Source organism: Meles meles, chromosome 2 (genome assembly GCF_922984935.1).
Source record: "Meles meles chromosome 2, mMelMel3.1 paternal haplotype, whole genome shotgun sequence".
Taxonomy (NCBI): Eukaryota; Metazoa; Chordata; class Mammalia; order Carnivora; family Mustelidae; genus Meles; species Meles meles.
In genome coordinates, this window is record NC_060067.1 from 36,349,018 (window position 1) to 36,373,910 (window position 24,893).

A 24,893-nucleotide genomic window follows, 5' to 3' on the forward strand; every position below is an offset into this window, starting at 1 on the left:
TAAAACCATGAGATACCACTACACATCTTTCAGAATAGTTAAAATGAAACAGATTGGTAAGTGTCAGTAAAGAGAGCAACTAAATTCTTTCACACTGCTGATAGAGGGTAAATTGGTATAACTGCTTTGAAAAAAATGTTTGGCAGTATGTACTGTGCTAAAATACACGTAGCTAATGACCTAGTAATTCTACTCCTGGATGTATACCCAATAAGGCAGAATGTTATGTCCATCAAAGGACATGAACCAATTTATGGCAACTTTGTTCATAATATGCCCAAACTGGAGACAACCCAAATGTCCATTAACAGAATAATGGATAAATAAATTGTGGTATAGTCATATAGTAGACTATTACTCAGCCAACAATAAGAATGAACTATTGCTGGGCACGTGGATGGCTCAGTCCGTTAAGCATCGGCCTTTGGCTCAGGTCATGATTTCAGGGTCCTGGGATCGAGTCTTACATCAGGCTCCTTGCTCAGCAGGGAGCCTGTTTCTCTCCCTGTCCCTCCCCCTGTTCATGCTTCTGTGCTCTCTATCACAAAAATCAATAAATAAAAATCTTTTAAAAAAATGAACTATTGCTGCATGCAGTAACACAATGTATTAGCAGACTTAGCGGTTGATTGGAAGAAAGTGGACACAAAATAGTACAAAATATGTATGAGGCCATTTATACCTAGACAGATATGACCAGACAAATACCTAGACAGATATGACCAGTCTGTAAGGACTGAGGTCAGAATTGTGGTTCCCCCTGGCTGGGGGCACTGACTGGGAGGCAACATAAGAGAGCATTCTGGAAACTGGGAATGTTCTATATCTTGATCTCGACAGGTGTACACATATGAAAAAATGTGCTCTACATTTAGGATCTGTGCACTTTACTGCATGCAAGTTACACCTACAAGAAAATCCAAAGGTTCTTATCCTTTATAGACAGATTTTGTGCCCATTTAAAAATGACTGGGTTTAAAATAACACAACAAAAGAGGTGGGGGGTATGAATAACATAAGAATGATCACATGTTGATCACTGCCGAAGTCAGATGATGGGTACCTGGGAACTAGTTACACTCTTTGGTCTACTTCCGCATGTCTAATTTTGCACATTGGCGTTCTCAAAGGTTCTCATTACAGAGTTTACTTACAGTTTCAATTGCCATTTCTATGGCCGCATTATCTTCTGAGTTCGGACATTTCAGGAAATGCTTAAGTGCCTGAAATGAGAATTGCATAGCAATTGAAAATGTGCAGCCCGCTTTCACCCTGGGGAAAAACAAAGCTTTCACACACTCAAAGTAATGATAGTTCCTGAAAGACCCCTCCTCTCAGCCAGGGGCGTGTGTTGTCTGGGTCTTAAAATACACACTTGAAAGGCTGAGTGCAGTCTGAGCGATGGAAGGATCCAGTGAACCCTCTATAGAATTTAGTTCAGACTTCTGGTGAGAGGAGAATGAAAAATAAGCCCTTTTTCATTGTGAAGAAATAATTATTTTCATTCATTTATTCGTCCGACAGGTATCTACTGCCCATGTGCTACCACATACATGAGACTGTGCTGGCCGCTGGGGAGAATCCCAGGAAGGACAGAACTGTGTAATGTCATGATATAGGAACCAATTATTTTAAGTCGTAATGGGCTAATTCCACAACACTACACCACCGCATCTGTGAAGAAAATTAAGGTTATAAAAGTTTAAATGACAAAGGGGCAGTATGACTGGTTGTTTTCATAGGTGATCCAAGGAAGAAAAGTTGATCACACATGGGGATGGTTCCGAAGGTGCCACCCGGGAAAAAGGACTTGAAGAGGAACAGGTCCGTGGTAGGTGGGGAAGAGGAGAATCTAGATGAGAAAAAGACTGGGAAAAGGCTAGCGGGAACATAGGTTTTTTTCCAATGGAAACAGCTGGATGCCAACAGCTGGTTGGGAAGTTCCGGCTCATTGGTCAATCTGTGGGAATTCTCTTGAGTGTCAGTTAAGGAGTGTGGACATTATCTAAGTGGCCGGAAACTGTAAGTTGGTGGCCAGAAGGCCGAGTTCACACACAGTGTTTCTTTGGTGAGTGAGGTATTATACAAATATCTGGGTCCTCTATTTTAAAATTGGGAGACTGAGACTTCTGTTTCTCATGAAAAACCCTCTGATCGGGTACTAGTAGGACCACTTCCTGAAAGGCAAAAATGTTTTGGAAGCAGAAGCTATTTCTGTCAGACCAAACAGGTGCCACCCAGTAGTCCCCAACCTGTCACAGAGTGAATGCACAGCATCGCTTAGTTCCATCCATGCTAGGACCCCCGCTGTGGGGCTCTTTAGCAATGCAAGTGCGTACCATTTGGGGAACAAAATGAAGGGTGAGTTATAGGGACAGAAACTAAAAACAGGGAAAATAGAAATAATATTTTAATAATCAAATAATAAGTGAGGTGACCAAGGTCTGAATTAAGTCGATGGTAGGTAGAATGAAAAGGGACAGACGTCAGAGATACTACAAAGGAAGAATGTGATTGGCTGTGGGAGAGAGAGGATTTAAAGTTAACTCAGACTTCAGATCTGGGTGTCTGGGAGCATAATATATTTTAAAATATTTCTGGGGCACCTGGCTGGCTCAGTTGGGGGAACATGTGACTCTTGATCTCCGGCTCGTGAGTTAGAGCCCCACATTGCGCATAGAGATAAAACTTAAATAAATGAAAAAAAAAATTCCTCTAAGCAATCCTGTGGAGTTCAATGTGTATGTATTTTCTTCAGAAATACTAACTCGTGAATACTGGCCACACAGCAAGAAGAATTTTCCGGCCTGAAAATGTCTTTTTTCTCCTTCAAAATATAAGGCGATGCTTTGATAGTCTTCGTTAGAAGTATCTTCAGAACCTACGACAGAAGTTCGTTGAGTAAAACATCTGAGCAAAACGTGTTTACCTTTTGTTGTTAGCTTAAAAATAAGATCTAAAATCAGATGATTAAAAAAATTTAACTGTGAATATCAGTGTTGTTATGAGTGTTTGTTTTCCTCACAAAACCCCATCACCGTCATTACCCCAAATATCAACTCTGTTCCGCCTTCTTTTCACTCACACAGGAATCATGGCAGGAAATGAGGAGGCTTTGTGAGAACCTAGGTTGTGGTTTGACATTACCCTTTGTGACTTTTATCCATCTTTAAGAGTCTTACAATCACAGGTCAACTTTAATACAAATGTAATCCGTCTCCCAGTCTCAGCAATGCCTGATTTTGACAACTGTCTGTATTTGTCAGACAAATAAGGAGGTAATATTCAAGTAGCCCATAGATGCCATTTAAAGATAATTACTGTTTTTCTTTTGGTTTGAAGCTTCGATATGTTAAGAAAAGAGGGAGAAGGACCTAAAATCATTGCTTACATTTACCCAGAAGAGTTGGAGGCCCATTTCTGTACCAAATATAATGACAGCCCTGGGCCGACAGCCCAAGGTACAGAGGAAGTTTATGGGAGAAGGGGTAAAGAAAGGTGGAGAAAAATAACTGTGTGCTCATGTGTGTGTGCACGTTCGCAAAAAATGCAGGATAAGCCACATCCTTATGAAATGAGAAAAACCTAAAACGCATTAGTGCTGTGGTGATCTGCAGTGTTGAGACAGAAAAGTCATCTGTCAAGTTAAACATTAATGAGTCTACTGTTGCTTTTGTCTGTATTTCCTTTTTATCTTTAGCTGTTTATTTTCTCCAATTATCTGAATGGCTTTGTAAGACATTAGAAGTTGCTTTTACTTGTTTGTTCCCTTAAAGACTGTAAGAAAGATTTTTTTCATAAATCCTATCATCAATTCTTATGGTCATTTCGCGAATTAAAAAAAAAAAAATAACACAAGGTTGCCTGGGCGGCTCAGTCCATTGAGTGTTGGGTCTTGATTTCAGCTCAGGTCTTGATCTCAGGGTTGTGAGTTCAAGCCTCACGTTGGGCTCCACACTGTGCAGGGAGCCCACTTAAAAAAATAAATACAAATAAGTAAATAAATTAAAAAAAACAAAATAACACAAAAGGACAAATACTTTATGATTCCACTTATATGACACACTATGAATCGTTAAATTTATAGACACAGAAAGTACAACAGTGGCTGTCAGGGCTGGAGGAGAGAGAAACGGGGAGATACTGTTCACTGAGTACAGGGTTTTAGTTCAAGATGATGGAAAAGTTCTGGAAATGGGTGGTGGTGCTGGTTGTACAATGCTAATGTACTTAATATGACTGAACTGTACATGTAAAAATGGTTAAAATGGTAAATTTATGTTATGTGTACTTTTCCACAATAAAAACAAAATAAAATACCACCACAAATAACATTATATATGAATCTCAAAATTATTTCAGTAGTTTCTAAGAATAATTGCAAACAAGGGAAGAAAACCTATTAGGCGGGTGTTCTTAGAATAGAAAATTCTCTTCTGGACTTTCTTCTAGAAAACCGTATCTTGCTTATATCACTCTTCATCTAAGTATAATCATATAATCTTAATTTATAAGTCAATTTAAAACATTTATGAAAATATTTCTTAAAAAATTCTTTTGTGTTTTCAGTTATCTTCATTTTGGAACCTTGTTTTAACACTGGTTGACAAACGGCAGAATTTGGGAAATTGGACCTCTTTTAAAGGTCCCCCCAAAACCTGAATTTTTGAAAATGGTCTTATAATTCCATCTCACTTTGATACAGTAGGAATCCTGAAATCCGACAAGTACCATACAGATATGCATGTGTCAATGTGTAAGTGGTGTGAGGGTATGTGCTTGGAGCATGCCAATCCGAAACTTGGATTGTAAGAGTCGAGGATTCCTATGATACAAATCTTTAAGAGAAATGAGGGCAAACAGTGGTATTTACCAATAATGTCTGCATAGATTTCCATTTTGTTGTGCTGCTGAGCCAGTGTGAAAGCTTCATTATTACATTTGGACATAACAAGAAACTGGATGGCAGACCCGTAGTCACCCAACTGTAGGAAAAACCTAAAACAAAGTTACTTTCATCAGCTTGACTCATTTCAAGTAAGTTTGTCATTGACAAAATAAAATCTTTCTGCAACTATGGGAAGCCACTGAAAAAAATCAGGCAAACCACAGTTCTACACTATAGGCTTGTGTTACAAAAGCATTACTCTCATGAACCGACCGCAACAGACACACTTTGAACTTAAATACTCAGACCTAACGAAAAATTTTTAAAAGACTAAATATTCCCTTTGAGTTTTCAAAGGGAATATTTAGTCTTTTAACAAAAAAATTTTTTTTGTTAAAATTTTTAAAAGACTAAATATTCCCTTTGAGTTTTCAAAGGGAATATTTAGTCTTTTAAAAATTTTCTGTTTTAAAATTTTAAAAATTTTGTACAAAATTCATTTGATGAGGGGAAGGACGGGTTTTCTTCTAAGGCTAGTTTTTGGAACTCCAAAGAACATGCATTCTGTTACCTAGCTACCATTTTGGCGCCATCCAGAGACTGGGTCTCTCTGACAATACTGACAGCCTTCTCAGGATTGTTGAGGTGATCCAGACAGATGCGGATGACGCTGTTCCACTGTTTCGCATTCTCATAAGCCACAACAGCTTCTTTGTATCTGTAAGAAATACTTAGTTCAGAAAAGCTTTCTTAACACTGTCGCATTGGGGAGAAATGTCAATAAACGGGACAATTTTTTTAATGATGGTGATTTCTTATTTTTTAAATTTTTACTTATTTATTTGAGAGAGAGCGAGAGAGCGAGTGAGAGAGGGAACACAAGCAGGGGGAGTGGGAGAGGAAGAAGCAGGCTCCCTACTGAGTGAGGAGCCCAATGTGGGATTTGATCCCAGGACTCTCGGATCATGACTTAAGCCAAAGGCAGAAGCTTAACCACCTGAGCCACCCAGGTGCCCGTCTGGCGGTGGTTTCTTATTTTTCTTGAACTTCTTCTTCATCAGAAAGAATATAAGGACTCGTCTCACTAAAACGTGTTCTTTTATAGGTTTAATAAACTAACAGTAAAATATTCATATTGAATTGCGTGTTCTCACCTGAACGATATAATTTTTTATACTTCACCTTTTTTTTGGAGTGGGAAGATTAAAATGGTGATATAAGCTTATTTTAGGAAACAGAAAATACAGACTATTTCACATTTATAGGTACAGCAAAAAGTGATCTATAAAATCTTTGCATGTCAACCTCTAGATGGAGCTCAAGACTTCTCTTCATTCCCCACTAGCTCTCCAGCTCTTTCCATTCTAGTAAGACACTTAGTAAGGTAGAGCTTTCTCATGTTTATACGAAATACAATTTCATAATCGTGTCTCCTCAATCCTTGACTTTGAGTTTCTTAGAGCACGTTGCTGGGAATCTTTGTATGTTTAGGATATTAACTATCCATTGCTGTATCTTGACACTGTTTTGTGGCTCTCACTGAGCAATCCTGGGTGTGGAGTTTGTATTACTTCACTGTTCTTATCCTCTGCATCCACGTTATCCTTCGTAATAAAATGACGATAACTTTGTTTTCATGCCACATTACATCAAAAGTATCAACTTTAATATTTAACTCTCAAATGCAAAGAGACAGTAGCCTATATTTGAATATACAAGGGATCAATTGAGGTATATAAGTTATGGGAGAAAATGAACATTCTGGCATTCAGGCCAGGCGAAGGCAAAAGATGTTTCCCTCCTCCACTCTGCCTTTCGCAGAGGTTGCAAAGGTCGATGGTTAATTTATCAAACTTACACAGTGCTTTAAATCTGCATGAATTTGAGAAACTGTACAAACCTTCCATCAGCTTCTTTTGCTTTGGCATACTGCAAGTGAATCTTTGGGGAAGAAACACGAGGCAGAAGCTCACCAACTTTGGCCCTAGGAGGTAAGTTTTGGAGAATAATATCAGCACTATGTTCAATCCCGAGGTAGCTTCCTAGAATCATTTTTTTTTTTAGTTTTTAGGATTCAAAATAGTTATCACGATCTTTAAACAAATCTTGGTTCCTATAGGTAGAAATGGACGTAACTGCTTTTCCTTCTGACCCCGTACCCCTGCCCTCCCTCTCTGTGGAAAACCAAGGCAGTGGTTGAGCTCTTTGGGGAAAACAGAGCTTTTTCTCCTAGTAACTCACCTGATCAGAGATCTCCCCACACCACAGACTGATAGGACATACTGTTCTTTGGAAAGTGAACTATGAACATGAGCTCATCGAAGAAGAAGAAGAAGATAAAGAGAAGCGGGAACAGGATGTCCAGGAGGGAGGAATCGCAAGGAAACAAGAGGGGAGACCACCAGGACCCATTCATTTCCACACATGCTCAGAACAAGTTTTAGCCAATTCTTACCAATTCTTACAGCGGATGTAAACTGAGGCTGCTTTGTCATAATAGAGACCCTTTTCATACAGTTGGGCTGCTTCTGAAAATTGCTAAATTAATAGGAGATTATTAAAATACTGAATTTATTACATGAAAGTGCCCATGAATATTTATGCAGAGACAAGCAGACCTTCATATTCTCCAGTATGGTGCCACAGTCTCTTTTAAGGACCCTGCTGGGATGCTTCAGTGCCTGGTTAACCCCTCGGCGTATGTCTCCCATTCTTATGGACATCTGGGCCACCCCAGCCAGACACACTTCATCGTGTTCCTGAAATCATAAGGCAAATAACTTACAAATCAGACCCTAAGTTAAACCAATTCATTTCAGTCAAACAATTAATTTAAATCTAAAATGAGCCCAAACACTACTTAATTAACCCTTTCAGGCAAATCTCAAGGTTATGAAATAACACCGAGTCCTTTTTTTTTTTTTTAAATTACCTGTTATAAAGCTATACCTTTTTTCTTTAGAAGTATAGATCTTTACAAATACCATATAATTTTATTCATATGTGGAAGTTAAGAAAGAAAACCAATGAACATAGAGGAAGGAAAGGAAGAATACGCTAAAAGCAGAGAGGGAGGTAAGCCATAAAAGACTCTTAGCTATATGGGTGTGGTGCAAAAACAATGAATACTGTTATGCTGAAAATAAATAAATTAATTAATTTAAAAAAAAGACTCTTAGCTATAAAAGATAATAGCATAATAATAATAATTAAAAAAAAGACTCTTATCTACAAAGAACAAACTGAGGGTTGCAGGGGGGAGGTGGGTGGGAGGACGGGGTAACCGGGTGATGGGCGTGAAGGAGGGCACTTGATAAAATGAATACCAGGTGTTAAATGCAACTGATGATTCACTAAATTCTTCCCCTGAAACTAATAACACACTGTATGTTAACTAACTTGAATTTAAATAAAACCTAAAAAAAATAAGTCTAGATCGTTTATGCTTAAGAAAAAATTTTTACTACCCCATGTCGTAATGCCTTGTATATCTTGTATGTCTTCTTGGTGTAAAATTTTATGTAAGAAGTAATATATTTGATACACAGCATAAATGCTATGAGCAAAATTAAGGAAAAAAATTTATGGAATTGAAGATTTCTCTGTTAGACATGATTAAACATTAAATACTTTATGTAAAATTATTTAATTCATTAAAGACAACTACAGAAATTTTCAAATAATTAATGTGTACTAGTGAACTATAATGTCAGACTGCATTTTATGTGAAGCACCACATCTAGAACACTCTGTGGTGATGGAAATGTTCTATATCTGCCTGGTCCGACGTGGTAGCTAGCAGTCACGAGTGGCTCTGGAGCAGCTGAAATATGGCCAGTGTGACAGAGGAACTGAATTTTAAATTTCATTTCATTCTCACGAATTTAAATAGCCATGTGTGGCTAGCAGTTACTGTATTCGATAACAGGGATTAAAAAAAAAAACACCTAAAATATATGTAGCCAAAGAAAATATCAAAAACCCGAGTTACATGGGCAAAGGATATGATCAGGCAATGTATAAAAAAACATGTAATTGACCAATAAATAAAACATGCTCAGCTCCACTAATAATCAAATACACATAAAATATCTTTTTTTTGCTTATGAAATTGGTAGAGATAACACGATAACATTCGATGTTGTTGGAAATGGGGGTGGTCAACACCTCCATACAGGCCTTTAGCTGTATAAGTCGCTATAAATTCTTTTGGAGAGCAACTTGACATTATAAGAAATTAAAAGCATACATTTTATGATCCAGAAATCCCATCTATAAGAATATATCCTTCAGAAATACTATCTTAGGTAGTTAGAGATATAAGTATACTAGGTAGAACATTCACTGCAGTATTTTGATAGAAAAAAAAAGCAAAAACAATTATAATTCAATAAGGGAGTAGATGAAAAAACTGTGTCACATCTAAACAACAGGACATGAGGGGGAGCCTAGGTGGTTCAGTGGGTTAAAGCCTCTGCTTTCGGCTCAGATCACGATCCCAGGGTCCTGGGATCGAGCCCCGCATCGGGCTCTCTGCTCAGCAGGGAGCCTGCTTCCTCCTCTCTCTGCCTGCCTCTCTGCCTACTTGTGATCTGTCTGTCAAACAAATAAATAAAATCTTATAAAAAAAATAAATAAACAGCAGGACATGAGAAACTTAAAAGATTAAAATCAATTTGTGTGTATTGACTTGAAAGACCATGAAGAAAGCCAAATGCTGCTTTTCATAGAACGGATTTCAGTTCATCTTTGCTAAATGAATGGAAATGAATGATTTCGTATTTAGTAAAAACCCACATTTCATACATATCTGCATGCTTACAAGAGATTCTTGTGTGGAAATATATAAAACTGTGACCAGTGGTTACCACTGAGTCATGTGATAGAGCAGAGAATGAAAAGGTGACTTTTTATGTCACACTGTTGCAGTTTTTTTTTTTAAAGATTTTATTTATTTATTTGACAGAGAGAGATCACAAGTAGGCAGAGAGGCAGGCAGAGAAAGAGAGGAGGAAGCAGGCTCCCTGCTGAGCAGAGAGCCCGATGCGGGGCTCGATCCCAGGACCCTGGGATCATGACCTGAGCCGAAGGCAGAGGCTTTAACCCACTGAGCCACCCAAGTGCCCCTGTCGCAGTTTTTAAAATTGACTGTAATGAAATTGTATGACTTCTGTAATAAAAATTCTAGATAAAAGACAGGAAATAAGATTTTCATTCTCTACAAGACATCACGTAAAAACATCAAATAAGATTTTCACTCTTAACAAGACATCATGTAAAAACATCAAATAAGATTTTCACTCTTTACAAGACATCACATAAAAACATCAACTTTTATTGCAAAATTTGGCTTCTTGAGCTAAAATTTTAGGGGGAGAATGGGCTGGAATAGTGGGTAAAGTTCATGTTTTCCAGGATCATCATAAAAAATGCAGCATGACAGATGAGGGGCAGAACAGACTTTATGGCCTGGGAGTTAACTTCTTAGTGGTTAGTGAAACGTTTTAAGAGAATGAAAGGAAAAGCTTCATGAAAATCATAGTCAGCCTATATGTGGGAAGGGATAAAAATTTTACTCCCAGCATTAACAAGAAGCTCACAGTTAGTATACAAAGGAGAATATATCTTTTTCAGACTGATAAAAATATTTTCACCTATAGTTTTTAACTATATCCTTTGCAAGACTGTTAATAAACTGAAAAGGAGCTCACCTACCAGATACTGAATAAGTAAGATGCAATTCAGACAATGGCTTTTTAAATGAATCTAACAAACCTGAAATAATTACACATAACTTGATTCAAGGTTACCTTCTGATCACCAGTTATTCCTTTCTCATAATGAGCCAAAGCATTTACATAATCACCCCTGAAAGAAAAATCAGAGTGAATTTCAATACATAAATATGTATCATATTTACATAGACAAGATTTAAAAGATAATCTTTGTCACTGGGTTGCTTGAGCTCACAAAAGATATGATACGCAACATACAAGCTTTTTTTTTTCAAGTGCAGTTCATTATTATTTGCTACTTTAAAAATGATTATAGGGGCGCCTGGGGGTGGCTCAGTCAGTTGAGCATCTGACTCTTAATTTTGGCTCAGGTCATGGTCTCTTGGGTCGTGAGATGGAGCTCTGTGCTGACCAGGGAAACTGCTCAAGATTCTCTCTCCCGGCTCCCTCGGCTCCCCACCGTGTATGCACATGGGCTCTCTCTCTCAAAAAATAATAATTATAAAGCTGGAGTATATGAGACTGTAGGGTACTTACTTTGTAGTATGTCAGGCATTTGGGGGGACTACATTAAATGTGATGGGGCACTTCTGGGGGGAATCCTTTGTGTTTAAAACATTATTTTTTTAATTCAAGTAGAATTAACACACAGGGTTGTTAGTTTCAGGTGTACAATGATTCAACGAATGCGCCTCAGTGCTCATCATGGCAAGCGCACTGTTAATCCCCTCCACCTACTTCACCCCCTGCCCCATCTCCCCTCTGGCAACCACCAGTTTGCTCTCTATTTTTAAGAGTATGGGTTTTTTGTCTTTTTTCTTCATTTATTTTGTTTCTTAAATTCCACTTATGAGTAAAATCACACAGTATTTGTTTTTCTCTGACTTAATTTCACTTAGTGTAATACCCTGTAGATCTGCCAGTGTACTACAAATGGCAAGACTGCACTCTTTTTTACGGCCAAGCAAACACCGCATTGTGTGTATACACCACATCCTCTTATCCGCTCATCTGTTGTTGGACGCTCCTGTTGCTTTCCCATCTAGGCTCTCGTAAATAACGCTGCAGTAAAGGTAGGATTGCAGACATCTTTTTGAATGAGTGTTGTCGGTTTTTTGGGAGTAAACGCAGAGTAGTGTGATTACTGAATCATAAGATAATTGTTTTTAATTTTCTGAGGAACCTCCACGCTGTTTTCCACAGTGGCTGCATCAGCGTACATTCCCAGCAATACATGAGGGTTCCTTTTTCTCCACATCCTCACCAACACCTGTTTCTTGTGTTTTTGATTTTAGCCATTCTGACAGGTGTGAGATGATATCTGATCATGGTTTTGATTTGCATTTCCCTGATGCTGAGTGATGCTGAGTGCTTTTTCCATGGATCTCTTGGCCATCTGTAGGTCTTCCTTTGAGAAATGTTTGTTCGTGTCTTCTGGCCACTTTTGATGATCTCTTTTTGGGCACTAAATGACAATCACGTGACCATGAAAATCAATGTATTTTCCGAAGACCCAATATTTGTAAGAAGAATATGTACTGAAGGGATCAGGGTAGACACGAAGGAACACACCTAGGATTACAGTATTGAGGGCCCTGGTTCTTACTGAGATAAAAAGTATTATACATAATATAAATAATAATAATACTCCCATAATTGATGCTAACATGGGTATGCATATCCACAAGACCTATTTATTACCTTGCTTTGATTACCTGGGACAGAATGAATCCTGTGATTTGTGGCTGAGGCCCAACTGGAGATCCAGGTTCCTCTGAAAATGGCGCTAAGCTCCACACAAGCTCCATCTTTTACCAGCTGAGGCAAGTTATCCAACCTCCCTAAGCCTCACTGGGTTTCCTCACTCGCTAACCTACTTAGTTACTATGATTACAAAGGAAATGCTTGATCATTGGGTGTGTGTCTAGATCAGAATCCAGAGTGCTAGAAATTTTAAGAATATCAACAACAAAGCATGGGCTTTCAACTGGCCTCAGCTCACCCGACTATAATAAGACAAAGTTTGAGAGTTTGCTATAAAAGCTTCGATTTCCCCCCAAAAGGAGAAAATAAATGTCTTCTCCACGGTCCAAGGGTTTACTAGGGTGTCTGTGTTCTGGGAGGATATGGTAGGTCATCATTTATGAAAAGACCCTTTTCCCTTTAGCACAGAGGTTTTGTGCTCTAAGACCCTGTCACTCTCAGGATGGAGATGGAAGACCAAGGTACTGGGAGGCCGTGGCCTTTAGGTTATGCACTAAGATTGCAATTTGTCCTTTTTAATATATGAAGTTACTTTTTCTGCTTTTGAATAGATTTTATTTTTAAATAATTTCTACACCCAACATGGGACTTGAACTCACAACCCTGAGATCAAGAGTCACAGGCGCTACCAACTGAGCCAGCCAGGCGCCCTTCCGGAGTTACTTTTTAAGTGGCAAATATGTGACAAACTTAAACTGAGGTTGGCTACAAAAGAAATGAAATCTCTAAAAAATTTTTATTTGTAAGATATAAAATTTCAAATAAGGGAGCATGGTTAGACATGAAAGACCACTTTTTGAAAGCATGATTTCTCCAGCTATGTTTGGGTGTTCATATTCTCAGTGAATCCAAAGTCTGCTGAAAATAAAGTGGAACTATATAAAAATATTTTAAAAAAACCATTAGAACTATTTCTTCTTTGTTCAAAGATCAATACTTTTCCACATTTCACGATTTTTGAAAAGGCAATGTATAATCGATGTCAAAAGAAACTGTGCACGGGCATGATACAGTCGTTATTGTACACACCTGTGTGAACTGAATTTGCAAGAAAATTATTCACTTGAATTGTCCCTCCTGGTATTCACCTTGGTAGCACTAAGCATGGCTGCCTGTGAGCTTAACACTGGATTCTGAATGCTTCTAACATCACACTTCTATGCAGCAATGAAATAAAAATCTACATTCTGTAATCAAGACTACAATTACGGCTGTCGAGGAACAAAGAGCATCAGAAAACTCTAAGACTCTTGGAATTGACTATTTCCCAAGGTAGGAGAGATCTGCGAAGCCGATTCATGTAGCATGAAGGATTATTACTCGAGCGTTGAATGACCACCTGTGAAAAGCTTCTGACTTGACTTTCAACCCCATCTTTATTCAGATGCAATTCAACTTAGAGAAAAACTGTAATTTTAAGCAAACAGAAGATGAAGACCAAATTCTGTGCTTTTTTTCACTATGACTTGAAATTACACTGCAAAGCCACGAAGTGTTCAAAGAGGTCAAGATCATGAACACAGGCTGTGAAAAGCAGTCCGCCCCCCGATACTATGCGTAACTGCTGCTGGCCAAGTGTGATTCCGAACCGTAGCTAGATTCTTGGTTTGGAAAGGCTTACACCCAGACTTCAATTTTGATGCTGAAAATGACAGTGGATAAAGGCCTGGACAAGCCTTCGCTAGTGAGAAAAGAATTTTTTTTGGAAGTACAGATAATACAGATTTTTACCCCTAACAAGCAATTATTCAGTCAGTGGAGGACATTCTCATTAATGGCGTTCAGAATTGGGGATATTCAGCAGTTAGCGACTGACCAAAAAACATAAAGAGAAGGACTTACGTGAATTCAAGCTGAATAGCATATTCTTTTGATATAAACGGTATCTGGTCCGGGGCTAAGCGCTTTGCCAGTTGGAGCGCACTGTCCCAGTGCTGTAAATCCCTTCTCATCTATCGGGAAGACAGAGACCTTAGTTTCAAATGAACAAATTACTTTGCATTGTCACCATACAGTGCTAGTTTTACCAGAAGTGATTAGAAGAGATTTTTGTTTAAAAAGTGGAATTTGAGGGACGCCTGGGTGGCTCAGTTGGTTGAGCCACTGCCTTCGGCTCAGGTCATGATCCTGGGGTCCTGGGATCGAGTCCCGCATCAGCTTCCTTGCTCGGCGGGGAGCCTGCTTCCTCCTCTCTCTCTGCCTGCCTCTCTGCCTGCTTGTGTGTACTCTCTGTCTCTGACAAATAAATAAAATCTTAAAAAAAAAAAAAATAAAAAGTGGAATTTGAGGGGCGCCTGGGTGGCTCAGTGGTTTAAGCCTCTGCCTTTGCCTCAGATCATGATCCCAGGGTTCTGGGATCGAAACCCACATTGGTCTCTCCACTCAGCAGGGAGCCTGCTTCCTCCTCTCTCTCTCTGCCTGTCTCTCTGCCTACTTGTGATCTCTGTCAAATAAATAAATAAAATCTTTTTAAAAAAAAAAGTGGAATTTGAGGGGTGCCTGGGTGGCTCAGTTGGTTGGATGACTGCCTTCAGCTCAGGTCATGATACCAGAGTCCCAGGATCGAGTCCCGCATCGGGCTCCCAGCTCCACGGGGAGTCTGCTTCTCCTTCTGACCTTCTCGCTCATGCTCTCTCTCACTGTCTCTCTCTCTCTCAAATAAATCAATAAAATCTTTAAAAAAAAAAAAAAGTGGAACTTGACCCTGTAACTTACCATAGTACTCAAACATACGTTCTCAGTGGGAGTGACAGAGCTCCCACGGGGGTAAAACTGCTTCTTGGAGAGCAAAACCATCTTTCTATTACAACCGTCTGTGGTCCTCCAAAACTCAAACCTCCTTAACAAAATATTATTCTTTTGGATTTAATTTTTACACATATGAAAAAATTAAATTGAATTAAAATCGATTCCATCAATTAAGGTTAAAATTTTTCTTATTAGAGGGGAGAGAATAAAAAAAAATGAGAAATACTGAACTACAGGAATTGATGTTATTTCCTGAGAAAATCTGAAACTACATGACTAACAGAAAACATAAAGATAAAATGTGAACGTGTCTTTCTTCCGGGCTCCTGTGGTCTTTTATCTGCATCTTGGACACAATTCCAAACATAAACTAATCCTTAAAGAACCTTTTGGAGTTCATTCCGCACTTTAGTCACACTTTGTAAAGAATTAATAATAGCTAACATTCTTCCAAGTGCTCTTCTTTGCCAGGTACTATTCGAGGGCATTAGCAATTAATTGGGCCTTTAGCAAGGAACTTTTCTTGTACCCATTTTAGAAATCCAGAAACGGAGGCAAAGAGAGGCCAGTTTTATATACAAAGTTTGATATACAGAGCTAAGAGGCAGGACTGTGCCTCTGACCTCTTTACCTGGCTAACTCCTCAGCCTTCACACTGAGGTTAAAGGAATGACAGGTACAAGCACCCCTCTCCACCCCTCACCTCAAATCCTTTACAAATCTGGTAGCAAACGGCAAGTGTTCACAGCTAAATGCAGAAGAGTTAAGGTGACATTTTTTCCCTCCTATCACAACCATATTCCTACTTCAATGCGTACCAGTCCAAGTTCTGAAAATGTCTCAGGGTGTCCATTATTGCAAATAATATAAAATTATTTAAATTTTTTGTTAAAACAAAATTCAGGTCACTTAAAATTTAAAAATGGAAATTTGCTGTCGAGCAATTTGAAAAAAATGAAGTTGTAAAACCAATAGCAAGTATGTTTTTAAAACACTTCCTCTGTGTAGTTAAGCAAATGCTGATCTGAGGTAGGATGACGTTAATGACAATAGCTATCACTTTGCATCTTAACTGTTTTTTTAAAGATTTTATTTATTTATTTGTCAGAGAGAGAGAGAGAGAGAGAGAGAGAGCATGAGCCCGTGGGGAGGGGGCAGAGGAAGAAGCAGGCTCGCCGCTGAATAAGAAGCCTCATGTGGGACTCGATCCAGGACCGTGGGACCATAACCCAAGCTGAAGGCAGACACTTAACTGACTGAGCCACCCAGGCATCCCAGTGTCTTTACTACTGATCAGGCAGTGTCCTCATTTAGCCTCATTTTAAAATCTTTACAACAAGCCTATAGACCAGATATATCCCCCCCTACTTCAAAGAAATGGGACCAGGACATAGAATGATTAAATAACTTGTCCAGGGTGATATAGAGCTGGGATCTGAACCCAGACATGTCATGCTATTCTATATAGCCACTTGGCTCTTGCACTGATCTGGGTCCTCCCCCTGTTCTAGTCCCTCTCCTGCAATGCTCATCTCTGGGAAAGTAAGGTCCTCCGTCCACCTCTCAGCACACAACAGAATCTCATATGCCAAGTAAAAGATACATGTACCTCAGTTTCCCCACTTGGCAATAGAGAAAATAACTATCTCCTGGGATTGCTGTGAGGGTTAACTGAGTTAAAAATGTATCAAGTGCTTAGGAAAGTGCCCCGCACATGTGGGCTCTCGATAAACGGTGGCTGTTGCCTCGTGCGTGCATTTTTGTAAATTACATAATCTGTTCCCTTTGGACACAACTGAGACTTGAAATTATTTGGTACATTACGATAACATGCCTTTTACGGTTCCACAGAACACAGAATGAAGCATTTTTGAAGTTAATGAATACTCAGGGGTCCTAAAGCTGAAATGTCTAAATTCCAGGAGGGGGAAGGCATGTGGTTTCTGGTGCTGAGCAATTCTAACTACGTTCTTCCCAGCTTTATCCGCTGCCATACCTCCAGCGCAGCAATAGGACAGCTGGACGCAAGGTACAGGTCCTGAGCTAGGTTGAAATCACTAGTAAACATGGCAAGATGTCCCGCCAGAAGATTGTAGTCTTCTATTCCCTACGAATAAAAGCAGTTTTAATGAGAAAAAATAGAAGTGTTTCATTCTTTTTTTTTTAGGCCTTTGCTTAGTAGAAGTGGTTAAGGTTCTACCAATTAACTTGCTGATGAGTTAGATAAGACTAACTGCGGAAACTTAACATGACTGAATACATACCATTTCAATCCTAATGCAGTAAGTCTCAGGAGATGCTGCTTACCTTTATCTGTTCCAAGGACATCACCATGCCCACATTTCTGATTGTCCGATAGACGCGGATGGCAAAGTCCACTTCCATGTGATGGAGACAAGCTCTGGCCAACTCATTCCAGGCAGCGTGATCATTCAGAAGCTTGCACATTTCCCAAGCATCAGAAAACCTAGCATTTCAACGTATCGGTTTCATCAGGGAGCTGTATTTGCCCCCTGGTTGGCAATTTTCAGGTTATATGTATTATCATGTTAGGTCTTAAATTTTCCAAAAACACTTCTTCATCTCTCATCCTCATTTCTAAGTTATGAAAAGCTACATAAACTTTTCTTCCTTTATTGTACAGATCAATCTTTTTTCCTGGACGCCTGCTTCTCCTTCTCCCCCTGCTTGGGCTCTCTCTTCCTATCTCCCTCTCTCAAATAAATAAATAAAATCTTAAAAAAATTTTTTTTCTTAAATTTATTTTACTAATGTGAATCTATTCTGCATAACCACTCTCCCTCATTAACAACTAAGTCTTTTTGTTTGTTTATTTTGGGGCTTACTTCACACATCGGTGAAAATTATTTCTGTTCTCACATAGCCTAAGAACAGTACTCTACTCCTATGTATTTGGAAGTTTGAAACAGTGGCCAGCAAAGTATGGCCAACATGCCAAATCCAATCAGCCGTCTGCTTCCAAGACCCAAGTCTGACTGAAACAAGGCCCCTCAGCCCATGTTTTTATGGATTGTCTTGGCAGCTCTTGTGTTACAAAGGCTGACTGCGGTAGATATGACCATGACCCCAGGACTTTTAAAGCCTGAAATGGTCACCATTTGATCCATAATAGAAAAAAGTTGCTGACCTCTGGTTTAAAACATGACCATAAATGGCAATTAAACTTTCTGTGGGGTTGCTACGTAATGCACGTATTACATCTACCCATCTTGTCACCTATGCGTTTTCCCACCCAACGCGCATTTACTGAGCACCTATTTTGTGCCAGAAACTTTGCCTGGAACTTAGATACAAAGATCAAACACCCAGTCACTGTCCTTTAGGCCGTCGTGACTGGGGAAGGTGGAAGAGACAGGTAAGTCAACAGACGACCCCGACACGGTGTGACAGTTGTAACTGCGTGCTTCCAATACACGAGTCTGTGCCAAATGCTTTGCATAAATTCTCTCACTGGATTACCCTAACAACCCTATCCACTAAGGAATGTTGTCATTTCTCATCTGCAGATGAGGAAACGTGAAGTGTAGAGACCTCCCAAGACCATCATGCAGCAGTAGGGGGAAAATGCTCTAAACCACTGTGTCTACGGCCCTGAGGCCATCAAGCCACCAGGAAGGCCCCCCACCCAGGCTGGCAGAGGTTAGGGGGCTGCAGGACAGGCATCCGGGAGCAGGAGCTGGGTTCAGCTGAGTGTGAAGAATACGGAGTTGCTGCAGACAGACACAGAGCGAGGGCATTCCAGGAAGAGAAAGCTGTATGCGCCAAGGTGAAGAACCGTGAAAACTGTCATGTTCAAGCAGCCCGAAGAACAGAGAGGGAGTGCAGGAAGGGACAGCTGAGGCTGGTATTAAAGCCCATGTCTAGTATGTCCTGCTGAGGCCCCTGAGGAGGAGGGATTTCTTCATGAAGGCAACGGGAAAGATCTCCAGCAGGGGAGTGAGAAGACCAGACTGGCATTTTCTTTCCCTTTTTTAAAAAAAATACATTTATTTATTTATTTATTTATTTATTTATTTATTTATTTGAGAGAGAGAGAGAGCGAGAGAGAGCGTACCCACAAGCAGGGGTATTGGCAGGCAGAGAGAGGGGGAGAAGCGGGCTCCGATGTGGGACTCAATCCTAGGACCCTGGGATCATGACCTGAGCGGAAGGCAGATGCTTAACTGACTGAGTCCCCCAGGTGTCCCCTGACTGGTATTTTCAAGGGTGGTGACTAGATGAGATTGTCCTGAGGCTATCAGCCGAGAAGGCAGTCGGGGAGCGCTTAGAGTATGGATTTTTCTGAGAGAGGGCCCGCATTAGTGGGGGAGTACAGGGCAGCGGGGAGGAAAAGGTCTGGGGTGCAGGTGTGCGTTAGTGTCAGTGTGTATGTTGGGGCGTGTGCACGTGGGATTAGGACCGGGGGGAAGCGGAGGCTGGGGAAAATGAGCTGTTTTAAACAGAGCGAGTGTGAGGAGCTCACGGACTCCCACATGCACAGCTCGTAGGTAGTGGTGCATACGGGGTTAAGTGGAAGATACACGTTCTGGAGTCCGCCTCTTACGAATGCTATTGGAGCCGTGTCAGTAGGGGAGATGCACTCAGGAAGAATCATTAGAGAAGAGAAGAGGGGCTCATGGGACCCTAAGGAACAGCAACATGTAAGACATGGTCAGAACCACAAAGAGAAGCTCACAACAGCCTTTAACAGCTAAGAAGAAGCAGCAGAAAAAGGACGTCCCCAGCAAGCAAACCCAAACTTCTTATGCCGACATTAGGATACTGTTGAAATCATGAGGCTTATTAATTATATAATTATTAATTATTAATTTCATGGTAAGTGTGCTATTTGGGTGATGAGGAACCTTTTTGTTCTGAAGGGCTTAGAATTTACACACACATTCTCTGCCCCACCCCACCCGGTTTTCTTATCTAAGCCTCACAATTATTCTGTAAATGAGGCAAATACCATCATCTCCACTACTTTAATAGGATTTGACCTTTAAAAATCAGAGAAGGGGAGAAGCCTCTGGAGTCCCCCACCTTTTGAGCATTAAAGTCTGTGACAGCATCTGCCGCAGCTCGCTCGGCCCCGCGTCTTTTAAACTGTCGAGGAACTTGTGGGTGCTTAGGTAGATGTTGTTTATTTTCCCGCTCTGCGTCTGGCAGGTCAGCTCTCCGTTAAACAACAGCAAAGGTCTGTGAGAGAAGGGCACTTTGGTGCCTCCAGCCAAGATGACCTTGGACCCTAGATTTGAAAACAGACACCTTAATATTAAACACAGATCTTCGGCCCATAAATCAGAAAGGAATGCTTTAACTTCACTGTCACGGAAATTTATTTACCAACAACTGCACAAAAAAAGTGATTAAGTACCTTGTATCGTGTCCTTGTGGAAGACATAAGTGTACACCTTATCATCATCGTAGGCAATAAATACGCCTTTATCCATTGGCCAGTTTTCCCAAAGAACACCTTTGATGGTTGGTGAAAAGTCTGGAATCTCATAGGTAGCATCATTAACCTACGAAACAGGATTTACAGGTCTGCCCCAGGTCTGTACTGAAACTGTCATCCTGGCCTGGGTAGGAGCCTGTTTGCTGCCTTAGCAGCCTGTAGCTTTCCCACCTCATTCACCCCAACAACACCCCAGCCACAGTGGGAAGGAAAGTTCCTTTTCCTATTCCTGTACTAGATCTGGCTTGAAAAAAGCCCCAGGGTTTGTATGGCAAATCAAGACTTTTATCTAAATCTTGGTGCAAAAAATAAAATAAAATAAAATAAAATTTAAAAAATGGTGCATTTTCAGGAAACTGGCAAGTCTGGACACACAGCTTCAGCTTAAACAAACAAACAGACAAAAAAAAGATCAAAGCTGCTGAAGACAACAGAAATTTAAACTATGAACACACTTGTGTTGAGAAAATTCTCAATACCTGGTGTAGAAATGGTCCAGCTAGAGAAGAAACTAATTAATTCATACATATCTGGAAATCAAATAAACTCCACTGGGTCTGTTTTATTTCAAAAACTTCTCTAGAATGCACGCCAATAAGTATAAAATGTACTGTTAGTGATATAAGCTATTAAAAAAAATCAATGCACATATTCCACCGACCTGCACAGACAGGTTTCTATCTGCCCTGAATGTGCCGCTGAGCCATACCCCCCCTCCTCCCTCCCTCATCTTGCATCTTGCTTGCAAAATAAGGAGGAAACATTAAGAGCACAGACTAGCTAATACTCTAGAGCTGAGCTTGCAAGAGAGTAGCCCGCAGCTCACAGTCCTGTGGCTCTCTGAAAGCTGGTATGTGTCTAGGCCCACTGAGAAGGAAGTTTAGACGACCCACTAGATCTCAGGAAGCTAGTACGAAAAAGGGGGTAAAACATCTCAGTCATATTTTATATCAATTACATACTGAAGTATTAATAATGGGTTGAACACATTAACATCAATTTCACCTGTTTCTTTTTATCTTCTTGTAAAAAAAATGTGGTTAGCAGAAAATTTAAAACTGTATGTAGTTCTAATTGTTTCTAATAGTGCTACTTACCAGGCATTGTGCTAATCACTCATTTGTATGCAACCTCATTGAATTCTAACCTCATACTGTACAAGATAGGCATTCTTAAAGATTTTATTTATTTATTTGAGAGAGAGATAGCAGAGCACTAGAGAGGAAGAGGGCACAAGCAGGGGGACGGGAAGAGGGAGAGGGAGAAGCAGGCTCCCCACTGAGCATAGAGCCCGATTTGGGGCTCGATCCCAGGACCCCGAGATCATGACCTGAGATGAAGTCAGATGCTTAACTGACTGAGCCAACCAGGTGCCCCCAGGACAGGCATCCTTATGCCCATTTTGTGGAGAAAGCAGCTCAGGCACAAGGAAATTTGCCCAGAGTCACACAGCCAGTAAGCTGAAAAGCAGGACTTGGACCCAGTACGCAGACTGCCCCCAGTCTATGCTTAGACTTATGCTTATGCTTCCAACCACTGTGTGACACTGACCCGAGGTTTATGCAGATGAGTACACAGTGCCTGGGGGTAGAATTGTTTTTTTAAAGGTAATCTTTTATTTTATTTATTTGACAGAAAGAGAGAGAGAGAGAGAGAGAGCAAGAGGGAGCATGAGCAGGGGATAGAGGGAGAAGCAGGCTTCCCACAGAGCAGGGAGCCTGACGCGGGGCTCCAACCCAAGACCCTGGGATCAGGACCTGAGCCGAAGGCAGATGCTTAACGACTGAGCCACCCAGGTGCCCCAAGGTAACCATTTCTTTGGTGCTTATTACATGGCAGGCATATACTAAACGCTTTATGCACATTGTCCCATTTCGTTTTTACATAACAAGCTACAGAGTAGGTAGAACTGCACCCATTTTTGCCGCGCCTGGGTGGTTCAGTAGGTTAAGCCTCTGCCTTTGGCTCAGGTCATGATCTCAGGGTCCTGGGATCGAGCCCCGTATCGGGCTCTCTGCTCCGCGGGGAGCCTGCCCCTCTTTCTCTGTGCCTGCCTCTCTGCCTACTTGTGATCTCTCTCTGTCAAATAAATAAATAAAATATTAAAAAAAAGAAGAAGAACTGCACCCATTTTATCAATGGTGAAACTGGGATTCTGATGAAAGCGAGGGTTCTAGAGGAAGTCACCCCGGGCTCAGACCACAGATGCCATTTTCTGACTGTGTGACCTTGGACAAGTTACTTATCTTTTCTAACCTTAGTTTCTTTACCTGTAAAAGGCCAATAATATGAGTATTTCTTGGGGGCGCCTGTTGGTTGGCTCAGTCAGTAGGACATGGGACTGTTGATCTCAGGGTTATGAATTTGAGCCCAGCTTGGGCCTGAAGTTTACTTAAAAATGAAAAAAAAAAATATATATATATACTTATCTCTGAGGCTGCCATAAGGAGTAAGAGACACCTGATATATGTAAGGCATACTCAGCACAAAAATACTAGTTGTTATTATTATTCATCTGAAATCGAGTTCTGTTTGTCTGTCATCAGACTCCATGCACTTAACCATCATACCCTAACTATTTATGAACTTCCTGTAATGTATCTCGTCACCCTTAATGGGCTTATAGAGAGTGACGGGGTACAAGGCTGTTATATTAGGGTGTTTGTAAAGAAAAAGTCACCCTCCCAATTCTACTGTATAACATTAGTCACTTCCTTACCATGCATACAGTGCGGAAAAATTGGTTGAATAAATATATGTATGAAGGAAATCTGCAAGTAAATGTGGGTTTTAAAGAGCAGTAGTGATCATCTGAATAGTTACATATTCTTTTTCTTTTTTTAAATTTATTTTAAAGATTTTATTTATTTATTTGAGAGAGAGAGCACGAGCTGGGGGCAGGGGGTAGGCGCAAAGTGGGAGAGAGAAGCAGACTGAGCAGGGAGCCGGGGGTGGGGCTCGATCCCAGGACCCTGGGATCACCACCTGAGCCCAAGCAGACGCTTAATGGACTGAGCCACCCAGGGGCCCCTAAATGATGATATATTTTCCTGTATGTACACCACGGGAGCAGTGTTTCTCTCGGATTCACTGACGCGGAGGAGAAGAGTGAGCTGCAATAGTAACGAGCTATGACAGGGTGAGTCATCAAATCAAATCCAATGCAAGGCTCACTGGGCTGGAGGCCAAGGCTGCCTCCCGTGCCCTAGGCGGGGGAGAAGGGGGGAAGACTGCAGCAGAAGCCCGCCTTCCCCTTTCCTGCCAAGCTCGCTGTAATTGTGCAAAGACTGGTGTAACTTACAGGAGGAATTCACTCCTGGGGGCACCGTGCTCCCCTTGGATATCGTGCCCAACCACCTAAGTTTCTAACCTGGCAGCCAGATCTTGCTTTGGATAAAAGCAAACACGGGCCACAGGTGGGGTTAGGGAGAGCCTGTGCTCTCAGCACAGTCCTGGCAGATTTGGGAGGATTCTGTTTCACCGGCACTTTTTTCCCTTAACACCTAACGGAGCGGCAGGTTCGTGTTGGAAATGGGAATGGGAATGGGAATGGGCATGGGCAGCGGGTGAGATAATTCTGGAACTTGAGGGGTTTAAGGGTCATAAGGCAATAAAGAGGTGGGGCTTTAGCTAATACCTGCTAAATAGCTACCAGGTGTCCGATCATGGGTTTGGAAGAGCAACTCATTGAAACGTCACAGCCACGCCATGCGGAAGGTCATGTAGCCTCTTTAACAGAAATCATCAAGGAAAGGAGAACTGTCACAGGTGAAAGAAAAGTGCCTTAACTCGCTCAGACTGCTCTAACTCTTCACCCTTTCTGTGGAGGTCAGATCCCAGTTCTCACTTAACTCCTGCCAGATCCCTGCCTTCCTGCCTACCTTCTGGGGACTCTTGGCCGCAACTTCCGTCTGTGATGAGCCCAGGTGCAGAGCTTGGACAGCTCGGACAGCTCGGAGGAGGACCCTGTTACAGAAAGGGGATTTGTCCAAGAGGGATTTCCTGATCAAGTAGAGAGAACTCAGGGGTTATCTTGCTATTTATGGCATTTGTCCTCATTTGTTCTGTGACTGGGAGAGGAATGGGTTGAATTAAGAATTGGCCCATTGGGAATTTTGCTTCAATAATCCAGGAGCTCCTGTGGGGAATCCTGTTCCATTTATCAAATGTAACAAAGATTTATCAAAGATAAAAAGAGGAAAAAAATGAAAAAAGTTGAAGGAAGAGAAAGAGAGACAGGAAGGAAGGGAAGAGAGAAAAGGAAGGAAGAGAACATCATGGCCTCTGTCTCAGGTCATGA

General features: G+C 40.8%; 1 protein-coding gene across 2 annotated transcripts in view; it reads right to left on the reverse strand.

Moving 5' to 3' along the window:
* WDR19 (WD repeat domain 19) overlaps nucleotides 1-24,893 on the reverse strand; it is a 97,965-nt gene that overhangs the window by 29,592 nt on the left and 43,480 nt on the right. For both annotated transcript variants that reach the window (XM_045989079.1, XM_045989088.1), the window contains 13 exons: nucleotides 20,513-20,660; nucleotides 20,179-20,383; nucleotides 17,443-17,602; nucleotides 17,132-17,242; nucleotides 14,230-14,339; nucleotides 10,699-10,756; nucleotides 7,507-7,647; nucleotides 7,344-7,426; nucleotides 6,789-6,872; nucleotides 5,460-5,606; nucleotides 4,874-4,998; nucleotides 2,769-2,881; nucleotides 1,155-1,223 (listed from right to left, as the gene is read on the reverse strand). In XM_045989079.1, the coding sequence (XP_045845035.1) occupies nucleotides 1,155-1,223; nucleotides 2,769-2,881; nucleotides 4,874-4,998; nucleotides 5,460-5,606; nucleotides 6,789-6,872; nucleotides 7,344-7,426; nucleotides 7,507-7,647; nucleotides 10,699-10,756; nucleotides 14,230-14,339; nucleotides 17,132-17,242; nucleotides 17,443-17,602; nucleotides 20,179-20,383; nucleotides 20,513-20,660 (1,554 nt within the window). The remainder of the gene's footprint in view (nucleotides 1-1,154; nucleotides 1,224-2,768; nucleotides 2,882-4,873; nucleotides 4,999-5,459; nucleotides 5,607-6,788; nucleotides 6,873-7,343; nucleotides 7,427-7,506; nucleotides 7,648-10,698; nucleotides 10,757-14,229; nucleotides 14,340-17,131; nucleotides 17,243-17,442; nucleotides 17,603-20,178; nucleotides 20,384-20,512; nucleotides 20,661-24,893) is intronic.